This window comes from Panthera leo, chromosome D4 (genome assembly GCF_018350215.1).
Source record: "Panthera leo isolate Ple1 chromosome D4, P.leo_Ple1_pat1.1, whole genome shotgun sequence".
NCBI lineage: Eukaryota > Metazoa > Chordata > Mammalia > Carnivora > Felidae > Panthera > Panthera leo.
In genome coordinates this window covers 57,533,843-57,547,027 of record NC_056691.1, presented here as the reverse complement: position 1 = coordinate 57,547,027, position 13,185 = coordinate 57,533,843, and the positions used below count along the sequence as shown (strand labels likewise).

The window sequence follows — 13,185 nt, the reverse complement described above, 5'->3', positions numbered from 1 at the left end:
GGTCTGGAGGACAAATGTCCCTGTAGTTCTGTGCTCTTGGCTGCCTGCACCCATGCATCTCAGAAGAATGTGTCCTCCAAGGAAGATAAATGTGAAGAATGATTACCAGAAAACAGAATTCCATATGCAATGGAGAACTTTGGCTGTTACTGGACCCAAGTTCTAAAAACAATAAAACCTAAAACCTGATGGGGTGGGACTTGAAGGGTCGGAAGTGGGTGCTGCTGAAAACACAAATGATTTTGCTGGTTCCCTTTTGCGCACGTGTGAATTCACCCTTGTGAGAAGTTTGCCCATTTGTTTTGGGAAAAACAGCTTAGTGTACCTTTGAGTTACATAAATATCCAAGATCCTTCTCTGGAAAGGAGGCAAGGAAGACAGTGTGGGGCAAAACTCCATGGCAGAATAGTATAAAAAATTATCAGCATTAGAGATAAAATGGTACTCTTTCAATTTTGTTTTTCTTAGTGGCAGGATTGACACTGGAGATGAGAATGAAGTTGGCTCTTTCTTTCCCCTGAGGCTCAGATGAGTTGGGATCATGTAGATTCCATGTAGAGTATTTCCACTGACAGCAAGTAAGCTGGATCCTACAAATGCATGTGGAAGTTCTTAGCCCAGGAGTACTAATAGCTGGTATCTGGTTTTAAGCTTAATTTTCCTGCTGTCAGTAAGTCTTATGTATTTAAGTACACAGTCTGGCCCTACAGTCCAGAGAGTTAGAAGATGGACCTATGGGGGAGAGCAGAGCAGGAGCATCATGTGACCAGCAGAAGATGGAGCAAGGTGGCTGACTGAGGAGAAGTGGAATGATAAAACTGAAAGGCAGAGCCAGTTTACCATGCACCTAAGAAGGGGTCCAGAGGTGTAATGTGTGATGATCTCAGTCACTAGAGATACAAAAAGGAGCAAAGCTACTAAAAGGAAGTGAACTTTGAATGTCTCTTTTTCCTTGAGGTAACTGGATGTCTCTTTTTTTTTTTCCTGAGAATCAAAATTTTCTGATGAAAACAAATTCTCCCTGCTTGCCTTCCTTGGGTGTCCTGGGCTTCTCCTGTCCGGGATGTGGCCAGCCACCCTCTTTGGCCCCACAGTGCTCTCCTGGCCACACTGGTCAGAAACGTGGACACTGGTCACTGTCTATGTGAGTCCTTAGCCTCTCAGGCTGCTCCTGTCTCACCATTTCAAACCTGGTATTATTTGTCTCATTCTGGTGTGAGTTTGCCTATCTTCATTGAGCACAGAGCCTATCTATGTCCATCTTAGCTCACTACAGAGAGGATGACATCAACTTGGGATCAACTCCAACCTTCGTAAGTCAAGAATTGACCTAAAAATGAAACATACTTGTAGAGCAAAATTCCTTTTCAATATCACTAGTTTTGACTAAGAGAACTGTAACTAGTTTCTACCCAGATCTTTCCATAGGACTCTACAGAACTCCTTCAGCTGCCCAAAGTGCTGCCATCAGAGAGCTTTCAGCTGGCAGTCTTCTTCAGGAATTAGCTAAAGAGTGCTCTTAGCTGAAGAGTGGACTCACATAAGGTCATGCCCCCTTCCTCAAGGCAGCCCATATCCAATGATTGACTGATGAAGAGATATAAATGTCTTACCCCCCCCCCCCTCAGGATAACTCTGAAAGGTGGCCTTACTGCCAGAGTTCCCCACAGGGTTGACTGAGGCCTTTGTTGAGACTACATCACAGGCCAACTCCTCCCTCTGCCCAATCTGGCTTTCTATCCTCCCTTCCACCAGTATTGATCCCAAGAGCACTCCCTAATAAACATTATGCACCTCAGTCTCCATACCAGAGTCTGTTTCCTGGCAAACCCAAACCGTGTCATCATGCAAACTCCATTGTTTATGTAATACATATATTCTCTCTTCAGAATCTATGGACCAACCACCTCCCCCCTACCCCGCTGGCAATCATTACAAAACTCATGTAGAATAGTTGTGATGTGGGAAACAAAGGCAGAGAGAAATGTGGATAAAATTAAATTTTCCTACAGCTTATCGCCCAATGACAAGTCCTTGAAACAGAGTGACCTTCCTCAAGGAGCTCAGTTGCCTCCATGTTGACACTTTGCTGAGGAACAAAAGACAATCTTAGCTCAACCCCTCAGGATCCTGTGAGTCTTCTTTAGCATATGAAAATTCCTTTGGAAACTTCCTTTATCTCTACTCCCCCTAAGATATATGTTAGCAATCATTCTCCAAACATATGGGCCACTGATACACATCTAAAGGGTCTCATGACTAAGGTTTTACTGGAGAGTAGTAAACGATCTTATCCTAACAACAGCTAGCCCCTCAAGGTCCTGGAAACTTTGCTGCCAAATTCCTTAGAGACTTACGCTATTCCTAACCACCCCCCCCCCCAAACTTGAAAGTATATAATCAGTCACCCATCGCAACCCCAGTGCAGCTCTTTCTGCCCATGGGTCCTCCCCATGTTTTAATAAAACCACATTTTTTGCACCGAAGACATCTCAAGAATTCTCTCTTGGCCATCAGCTCTGAACCCCTTCAAACTGCATCAGTTGTGTTAGCATCAGAAGCTTTAGAACCAGATCTTAGTTTCCAATTCCTCTATTTATCAACTTACTTTGTAGTTTGTTTTATTTTTTTTTAATTTTTTTTTAACGTTTATTTATTTTTGAGACAGGGAGAGACAGAGCATGAACAAGGGAGGGTCAGAGAGAGGAAAACACAGAATATGAAGCAGGCTCCAGGCTCTGAGCTGTCAGCACAGAGCCCGACGCGGGGCTAGAACTCACGGACCGTGAGATCATGACCTGAGCCGAACTCGGCCGCCTAACCGACTGAGCCACACAGGCGCCCCTGAAGTTTGTTTTATATTGTAGTTAACCTCTCTGAAATTGGCTTACTACCCCTGTCCTGCCCACCTCCCTAGTTCAGTGTTTCCCATTCCCATTTTATTTGCCATGAACCACATAGAAAATAATGAATTTGTATGGCACCCTGGGATAAGTGGATGGGTCTATTCATGATGAAGGAAATTAACCTGGGGACTTAGGTCACAACATGTCCTGCTTAGTGACCCCAGGGGGACTCAGCTTGGCATATCTGGAGCCTATGGCATACTAACTAGAAAGCTCTGCCAGAGGCAGACACGTTTCTTCCTTAGCATATGATGAGAGGACAGTCATGCCCCTTCTCCTGGGCACAGATGATTACATTCTTGACCAAAACAAAGCTAATCATATTTTCTCTCCAAGGAATATGAATGTGAATATAGAGACCCTTGTTAGTTGGCATAGGGCTCTTGAGCTGAGAGACCACATAACATAGGACTAACGTGGCCATGTGTCTTGCAAGAAAGAGAAAGCTGGTCTGCAGAGAAATGACAAATAAAATGCTCAAAGAGCATCATATAATACATGACCTAAGACTTAGAGAATTCCTCTCTCTTTCATTTTATGGAAAAATTTAAATCTAGAGAAAAGTAGAGAAGATAATAAAACAAATCCTTAGGTATTCATATCCAGATCCAACAATGATCCATTCATGACCAATCTTGTTCATCTATATGCCCATGAATTATTTCTCCCTTTCTTGAATTATTTTGAAACAAATCACAGATACCCATAGCATATCATCCTTAAGTATTTCTGTATTTACCTCTAAAAATGACTAATACTCTTATAAAATATAAATCAACCCTAATTCCTTGATATCATCAATTATCTAGGATTATATATTTCTCCAAATGTCTTATAAATGCTGTAATTATTTCAGTGTGTGTACTTAAACTAAAATCCAAATAAGACTACACATTATGATTAGTTTGTTTTACTCTTTGGTTCCCTCTCCCCTCTCCAATGCCCCTCTTGCTTCCCCCTCCCCCTCTCCCTCTTAATTTCCTCTTAATTTGCTAGATCCAGCTCACAGAACTCAGAGAAACATTTTACTTACTGGACCACTGATATGTTATAAAAGGATATAATTCAAGAACAGTCAGATGGAAGAGATGCATAGGGAAAGACATGAGAAAGCGTTCAGAGACTCCACTCCCTCCCCATTCTCTCCCATCTTCACATGTTTACCAACACAGAAGTGCTCTGAACCCCAACCTTTGAGGGTTTTTTTGGAGGATTCATTACATAGGTGATGTATATGGGAAGGAATGAGGAGACAATCTTAATCAATGAGGTTAAGCAAAAATTCTGTAGAAATTATAAGTATGAATTTTATATACATATAAATATTTTATATTTACACATATTTTCTGTTTCCATTGAAAGGCCTAGAAACTATGAGAAACTCAAAAGCACCCTTGGCACCCAGATTGAGTTTCTAAATACCATTCCCCACTGAAAGAAATAAGAATTTCTTAAAGAAAATGACTATGGAGCTAATATCCAAAGTATGGAGAGGGCTTAAAGTTGTTAGAAGCAGTTAGTTAGGTTCTTATTTTTTTTAATGTTTTATTTATTTTTGAGAGAGAGGGGGCACGCACAAGAGTAGGGGTGTGTAAGTGGGAGAGGGAGACAGAGGATCCAAAGTGGGTCGGTTCTATGCTGACAACAGAAAGCCGGAACCAGGGCTGAAACTCAAAAACCGTGAGATCATGACCTGAGCTGAAGTTGGATGCTTCACCGACTGAGCCACGCAGGCATGCTAAAGCAATTAGTTAGGTTCTAACAGGATGCCTGGAAGCCACCAAACAGGAAGTCATGGCTAAAGTCAAAGTCCTATCCTGGCAGCACAGCAAAACAAAGCCATAAGAAACCAGATCAAACCAGACAGGCCCAAGATGGTTGACAAAGTCTCCTCCCTAAGGGTGCCATGACAGAAAACTCCTGATCAAATAAGGAAGAAAAGGTATATAATCCACATTCCTGGAAGAGACCACCCTGCTTCCAAGAAAATCTCCACCTTCAAGTAATGAATATTCCACCCCTTTGTTAACAACTGTCAATTAAAGATAGAAATCCAAACTCCAGTGGGCATAGTTCCCCTTTAAGCTCACCCACTCTCGCAACTAAAGAGTGTACTTTTACCTTAATAAACCCTCTTGTTTGTGCTGCTCATCTGCCGTGTTGTTTGTCCTTGAATTCTTTCTCATGATGAGACCAACAGGCCTCAGCAATCTTTTGGATGGGCTATGTCAGAGCCTGACGTATCCCTAGTCCACCCACCAACAAAGTTATACCAACATAATAAACTGTTAAGAGCTAATGTGGACACAGCTCCTGTAAACAGCAGAAGTGAGTCAGGCTGTCCCTGCGATATGTTTCCCGATTCCTGTGTGGCTGTCAGTATTGGGGCCAATCATAATAGCTGAGGCAATGGTGTGAGCCCTTCCACTTGTTCCTGAGCTTTCCCCAAGAGACCCAAGCTCACACGTGTCGTACTGAGGGGTGACAGTCTGTGGAAGAGTTGCAGGAGAAATCCAACTTGGGGAGAGAGAGAGACTCCAAACAAGACCCTCAAGGCATCTCAAAGCTCAGACTATCTGAAACAGGAAGAGCGCAACAAAGGAAGGTATGTAGTTCAGACAAGTAAGATGGCAGACCCTCTCTGAATAGGGCCAGAAATTCTGAATTCTGCAAGCTGGTTCTGCTCAAGATAGATGTTTCCGGGGGCGCCTGGGTGCCTTGGTGGTTAAGCGTCCGACTTCGGCTCAGGTCATGATCTCGCGGTCCGTGAGTTCGAGCCCTGCGTCGGGCTCTGTGCTGACCGCTCAGAGCCTGGAGCCTGTTTCAGATCCTGTGTCTCCTTCTCTCTCTCTGCCCCTTCCCTGATCATGCTCTGTCTCTCTCTGGCTCAAAAATAAATAAACGTTAAAAAAATTAAAAAAAAAAAAAGATAGATGTTTCCAATATTTAAGAGCCACTTAAAAAGACAGGTTTGTTAAACATTTGAAAAGGTGGAACCATAGCCAGAAGCTAGGTATCTGGGGTCAGCGGTGCTCTAGGTTTTAAAATCATGCTTCCTTATAATTCACACTGTTATTTATTTATAAAATACATAAATGTTCTCCTGTACCAAGATATTATATACATTATTAAATGTTTACAAAAATAGAAATTGAAAAAGATGGGATAAAAATAAAAATATAAAAAAAAGGGTTAACCTGGAGCAAAGGAGAAATTAAGGGTAGGTCACAAATTCATTTACTAGTTTATTCAGCAGCTATTCATTGAATGCCTAATGTAAGCCAGGTTCAGTTTTTATACTTCAGATACGTTTGTAAACAGTGTAGAAAAAAATCCCTGCCTCTGTGAAAATTGCACTCTAGCAGATGGAAACAGACAAGATAAATGACTAACATAAATAAGAAAATAATAGGGGATGCTGGAAACCGCACAGAATCAGGACTGAGGCATAAAGGAGGACTGAACACATGCACCTAATTTTGCTCCCTCTTGCAACCCACAAAAACTATAGTTAACTTTTTTGGTTTTGTTTCATTTTTTTTAAAGTGACTAAACCCACAAGATTAAGAAGAAGGGGGACAGCAGTGTGATAACATCCTGAAGGCTGGAAAGTGGATGTGGTCATTTCCACTGCAGATCTAACAGACCTACATCCTGAGCCAGAAACTAGGAGAGCACTGCACTGCAACCAGATCTCCAGCACTGAGCAGCCATTGCACCACATCCTCTAGGTCCAGGGGTGAAGGGGTGCTACTAAAACAGGAGGGTTAGGCAAAAAAAATGTGTAAGAAACAGAGTCCCTATACCCCCTCCCTCATCCCATGACATTGGTCAACTGTCCCTTACCGATCCCAACAAAAATTTCTTCTCTGGAGAAGATAAAACACATGATCATAAGAAAGACTTCAAACAACAGGACATCACTTCTGCAATCAAGTGGACTTTTTCAAGCACACAGCTGCTATACCTATGAAACTCTCATGGCAAGAGCTAGGACCAGATTCATTTAGGACTCTCCCAATGCCCTGTAGAGGCCTAACCCATGCTAGGAGTTCGGACTCTGTGTGGTGGGACACAGACAAGAAGAAACTTTCTAGGTCACTTGATTCTTTCCAACCCCAAGATCCTGAATTTGGAAATGCCAGTGGTATTGAGCTACAAGGATCTGTCCTGTGTAGTGAGTTTCACACTCTCCTAGAACTATCATGGGTTCTACTGAGAGCTCTCACTGACTGGCGTTTATGTTAATTCTGGCAGGACCAGGATGACCTGTCCTCTCTAATGTTTTCCAATAGCTCAGCAGGATGGGTATAAAGGAAAGGAGGGGGAAGAAAGTATTTCTGGAGGGACTTCAAAATAATTGGATCTTGGGGACATAATCCCAGATGTATAAAGTTTCTAAACTTTGTCACTTCAGTTTCTAAACTTTAAATCACTTCAGGGACTAGAATAATCCCAATAGCGGGGTGGAATTTAACTGGCTTCATGTACGTAATACATGGTCCTTTGTGGATTTTACCCAAACCCAGAACGAAGACCAGAAAACTTAGCTCTCATCCATTTCAGGTGCTAACTCCTCTGTCTGCTACTTTCAGATCAGATTGGCTATGTTCAGCCTCTGGACTATTCCAAGACCTCAGAAAAGTGGTGTTCTTTATTGACCTGTTTACAGAAAAGGTAAGAGAGAATTTGTAAAAGAATATGTAAACTCTTGTGAGCCCAGCCCAATTCCTGGCTTCATTCCTTGTGACTAAGTGGCATGGGGTGGACTTGAAGGAAAGAGAGAAGGACATCTTAGTGGTGGGACAGAAAGTGAAGAATGAGGAATTCATGAGATCATTTTGTCCCTGGATAGAATATCTCTAAATATATCCCATTCCAAAGAGCATATTAGGAAAACAGAGGCCCAGAGAGGAAAAGGGAGTTGATAATCCCCATACATTGAGTGACTGGTGAAGTACAATTCTTTTGGTAAGTGCTCCAAAGAGTTTGGCAGGTGAGTGAAGGAATGCATGAATAAATATCCCAGGGGCCTGTGGACTGTGAGAGAGAACTAAAAAAGAGGAGGAAATTCATATCTAAAATTGCTTGGATCAGCAATTGAGAATGAAGATCTGTTATTTCCACCAGACTTATGTCCCAAAAGAATAAAAATTCATACAAATGGAGTATAGCACTTCTCACAAAATTGATTAAAATGGATCAGCCACACATGGTATAGCCTGAAGTAAACATGTGATGTTAATCTTAAATGTGATTCAGAAAATTAAATCCAATTTTGTGAAATGTCAAACACCTCCATGGGTAGCCAAATATCACAAAGTAGATTTTGACTAATTTCTCTGCATTTTATTAGAACAATGTAAAGAGACCCCCAGATTGCCAAGGCTGTTCTCCAGCTGCTCAGCAAGGCAAGTTTCCTCACTGGCTTTCTGGCCACTTTAGGCATCAGAGAATCATGAAGTTGGCTTTCTGAGGGGAGATACACCATGGAGAGATCCAATTGGACTTCTCCTGTGATGGGGTTCATTCTCCTGGGCCTCTCAGCCCACCCAAAGCTGGAGAAAACGTTCTTTGTGCTCATTTTACTGATGTACCTGGTGATCCTGCTGGGCAATGGGGTCCTCATCCTGGTCACTGTGTCTGTCTCCCGCCTGCACACGCCCATGTACTTCTTCCTGGGGAACCTCTCCTTCCTGGACATCTGCTATACAACCTCCTCAGTCCCCCTCATTCTCGACAGCTTCCTGACCCCCAGGAAAACTGTACCCTTCTCAGCCTGTGCTGTGCAAATGTTTCTTTCCTTCGCCATGGGAGCCACAGAGTGTGTGCTTCTGGGCATGATGGCATTTGATCGCTATGTGGCCATTTGTAACCCCCTTAGGTACCCTGTGGTCATGAGCAAGGCTGTCTACGTGCCCATGGCTGCCAGCTCCTGGGCAGCTGGAAGCACGACCGCCATGGTGCAAACATCCTTAGCAATGCGATTGCCCTTCTGTGGTGACAACGTCATTAACCACTTCACCTGTGAGATCTTGGCTGTCCTGAAGTTGGCCTGTGCTGACATCTCCATCAATGTGATCAGTATGGCAGTAGCCAATGTGATCTTCCTGGGGGTCCCAGTTCTGTTCATCTTTATCTCCTACATCTTCATCCTCACCACTATCCTGAGGATCCCCTCAGCTGAGGGGAGGAAAAAGGCCTTCTCCACCTGCTCTGCCCACCTCACAGTCGTGGTCGTCTTCTATGGGACTATCCTTTTCATGTATGGGAAGCCCAAATCCAAGGACCGCCTGGGGGCAGACAAGCAGGACCTTTCAGATAAGCTCATCTCCCTCTTCTATGGGGTGGTGACCCCCATGCTCAACCCCATCATCTACAGCCTGAGGAACAAGGACGTGAAGGCCGCTGTGAGGAACCTGGTATTTCAGAAACACTTCATCCAGTGATGGTGGAAGGGTCATGATAGATCTCTGTTATATAATTTCTCTCACCTAAGTGTCTCAGGGGATAAGAAAAAGGGCCAATTTCATCAAGGGTACATAGACAAAACTAATGACACAGAAGGCTTTATATGAATAGGAAGCATTTAATAGGACTTTTCTACCCCATTCTATAAGCAATTCTACAAAAGTATATGCCATTGGTCAAGCCTTATAGTTATCTATCTCTGTGATGCATTACTGAACTTATTGATGTCCAGGAAAGTAACTTTTCCAGTTTTATTTTTAACTGACAAAAAGCTCTAGTCTAGGGGTACCTGGGTGGCTTCGTCGATTGATTTCATTTCAATTCAAGTCATGATCTCACAGTCTGTGGGTTTGAGCCCTGTGTCAGGCTCTTTGCTGACAGTGTGGAGCCTGCTTGGGATTCTCTCTCCCTCTCTCTCTGCCCCTCCCCAGCTTATGGGCTCTCTCTCTCAAAATAAATAAACAAACATTAAAAAAAAAAAGCTCTAATCAATAGATATGTAATTCATTTGCTCCTTGGCCTCTTTCTTTGAACGTATTTGGATGGGTCCTTGATTCATGTTACCTTTCAACACATCTTACTCTATATTAAACAAAAGTAATATTTTTATCTTTATCCTCATTGTTTCTTTCTCCTTATTTTCATATTAATTCCTCAAATTGTTTCCTGAATTGTTCTCTTCCTACGTCTCCATAATTAACCTCTTATCCTTAATCATAGTCCCTACCAGAAAATCATTCACACTTTTGGAGCAAAGAAGAGGGTGAGTAGGTTGTGGCAAAACTGATACCAGGGTCAAAGGCTCTGGCCTTTTTTCTTTCCCCTTTTTGAAGAAGTTATTCACCCCTGGCTTCTGTCCCTGGATAGCAGTGGCCTCCCATAGGTCATCAGAGTGATTTGGAAACAGAGATGTATTTAGGAGAATCAAATGAATTCTATTAATTTCCTGACCTAGCTTGACCAACCATGCAGCCAAGTGACCATCGTGGCATGACACTACATGGCAGCCAGATGGAGAAGAAGGTGATGTTCACCAGGAGACATCTAAGAGTCATCCACATGATTGGTGAGGAATTCTAAGCCAGTTCCCAATAGTCATCAATCTACAAGTCCAGCTAAAAGAATGAGTGGAATAGAAAACTTCTGTTAGCTCACATGAACTTTTAATCCAATAAGGAGGAAATAAACTAACCATAAAACAAACAGCCTTTGCTGACAAAGAGTTATTGCAAAAAGATAGTTAAGCGCAGTGAAGAAAAGTCTCAGTGGAACTCGGGAGGCTACGGAGTCAATAAAACAAAAGCAGTTTGCCAAAGAGAAGCTAAAAGAAAAGGTGATTGGGAGATAAAAACATGACCCTAGGGGGAAAAATCCACATTATTTATCAAATAAAATTCAGTAGAAAGTATTTAAAAGTAGATAAAACAATGCTTAAAATGAATTTTTACATTAAAAATAACTTAAATTTCTCTCCTAGTCTTCAGAGGGAAAAAAAAGGGAGGGTTCAGTTATTCGAGAAAAGATGAGAGACATAAAAGATAGACCAAGGGGATCCATTATGTAATTCTTGAGGAGAAAACAGAGCAGATAAAAAGTAAATAGTAATTAAGGAGGAGAAAAAACATTCTGCTGAACAGATAAAAGTTTCATTCATAAAAGTTTCATGAATCACCAGGTAAGAATTGTAGCAAAAGACACACCTATATACAGTCGATACAAGGATAATTTTTGATTCTCATCTATGTTAAAATAATTCTATAGACTTTTCCACAGGAGAAAAGCATATTTTCTAACAAGGGATAGGAATCTGGCTGCCATTGGCCTGCTTTTCCGTCACCCTAAATGTAGATGCCAGTGGAACAAGGTTTTCTGAGTTCTCACAGAAATGGGCTGTGGGTCCTGAATTCTATGCACCCTGACCATTGCACAAATGTAAGACTTGAAAAGACATTTTTGGCACGTGCACACACAGAAAGCACGTACCCCTATAATCTCTTTCTGAAAAAGAAGTTTTATTTATAAAGTTCTCCCAACAAATGGTTTAAAATAAATAATTGAACGAATGTGACAGATATGGTATGTAAGACGCTAATGATCAAATGCTTAAGAATAATAAAGTCTAATGAACTCTTGATACCAAATTTGCCAAGACAAATATATGAATTATTAGAAAACACATAGAGGGAAACACTGATAACAAAGCAATGGTATAACTCCAGTTACAATTCTAGATGACTTTATTAAGCTGAGAAATTAAGAAAGAGAAGTAAAGGTACAACCCATTTAAGGTTTCATCTTATGAAGGATGTATCAGGAAGGGGAATCTTTTAAGTATAATTCACTGCATTGATACTGAAATACAACAAGTCTTAATATGCTTGTTGAAATTTTAAGAAAGACCAGTAGAAAAGCATTAGGATGAAGACTTTTGAAAGAATTAGAGGATTGTGAATGAACAAAAAAAGTTGATCAAATGAAAAAAAGTCATTTATTGAATCTGAGTAGATTAAAATCATTGTATATTAAACAAATGATACACATTACCCAGTTTTTAAAGGAGTTTCAGGGTTTCTAACATTAGGAATGTTAGATCTATTGCAACCGTTTTATTAATAGATTCAAGCAGAAAAAGTGATCTCATTGACAAATGTTGAGAAGTCATTTGATAACATTTAATATTTATTTCTGACTTTTTAAAAGTAGAGACTTGAATAGAGGAAACCACCCCTGACATGAAAGAAAATATCAGAACATCGGCCTGTACCATGTCTACAACTTGGATTAGAACACCCGCTTTCAATGTCTACATCATTCTGCAGAGTCTAGCTAATTAGATGAGACCAGAAAAATAAAGGACAAAAATAATGAAAAGAAGAAAAAGAAAAGAAAACTATTCACAGACATTGTTCAGCTACAAAAATCTTAATCAAATGTCAAAGCTATTAGAAGTAGTAAGAAAGTACACTAGAGTGGTTGTACATAATTCACAGCAGTCACAAAAATTTTTAAATACCTTGGGAAAATATATAAAGAAGTATGAAAGAACTGTATGAATATCATGTATTTATAATCACACACGAACAGAAGAAATAAAGAAACAGTTTCATTTTGGAGGAAGGAAGTGCCCTGAATGTAAGCTTTAGGACATTTAACTATCCTCCAAGTGCTCTCATTCAAAGCCTTTCTCCCCCCTTGCCAACAGGTTGGGATAAGCCATGCTCCATTCACTTTCCCGTCCCTAGAGCAAGCACATGCTGTTAGTTGGGAAAGAAGGTTCAAGCTCAGGGCTTGGAGGCAAAGGTGAAGGCTCACTGACCTAAAGGTTACAGAAGCAAAGAAAACCAGCCTCAACTCAGCCCTTGCTTTTGGAGATAACCAAGGAGTCTAGAACAGACCACTGACAAATGGAGGTTTTCAGAGCTCTGCTTATGTGCTGATTAATTTCCACCTCATTACAACCAGTGACCATTTATCTCAGGTTAGGATGATGTCTTAAATCTTCAAGAGATTACAGCAGCCAATGAAAGTTATTACAAACATGATCAAATCAAGCAACACAGATAATCACAGATAACAGGTCAAGAATGTAATCACCCAAATAGCTTAAATCAGAGCATTTCAGATGCTGGACTGCAGGAAAGGACCAGGTGTGGAAGCAGGACCTGACTGCTTCTTCCACCAGAATGCCAGGAAGGAATGTAGGAGTGGGGGAGGGGTTGCAGAGATGCTGTCCCAGCTGCAGGTTCCATGCTTACCTCTGGTGTTTGCAGAGTTGAACTGAGTGTCCCTCAAAATTCTTTAATGGTAT

At 41.3% G+C, this 13,185-nt stretch overlaps 1 protein-coding gene across 1 annotated transcript; it reads left to right on the top strand.

Annotated features, from left to right (window-relative positions):
* The first annotated feature begins 8,395 nt into the window (after positions 1-8,395).
* On the top strand, positions 8,396-9,355 carry LOC122204911 (olfactory receptor 13C7-like). The gene has a single exon (XM_042912744.1). The coding sequence runs from the start codon at positions 8,396-8,398 to the stop codon at positions 9,353-9,355; it is 960 nt and encodes a 319-aa protein (XP_042768678.1).
* Positions 9,356-13,185: the final 3,830 nt, after the last annotated feature.

Bases quoted from the DNA above. Each gene is read 5' to 3' on its own strand.
- LOC122204911 (XM_042912744.1), top strand. From the start codon at position 8,396: ATGGAGAGATCCAATTGGACTTCTCCTGTGATGGGGTTCATTCTCCTG.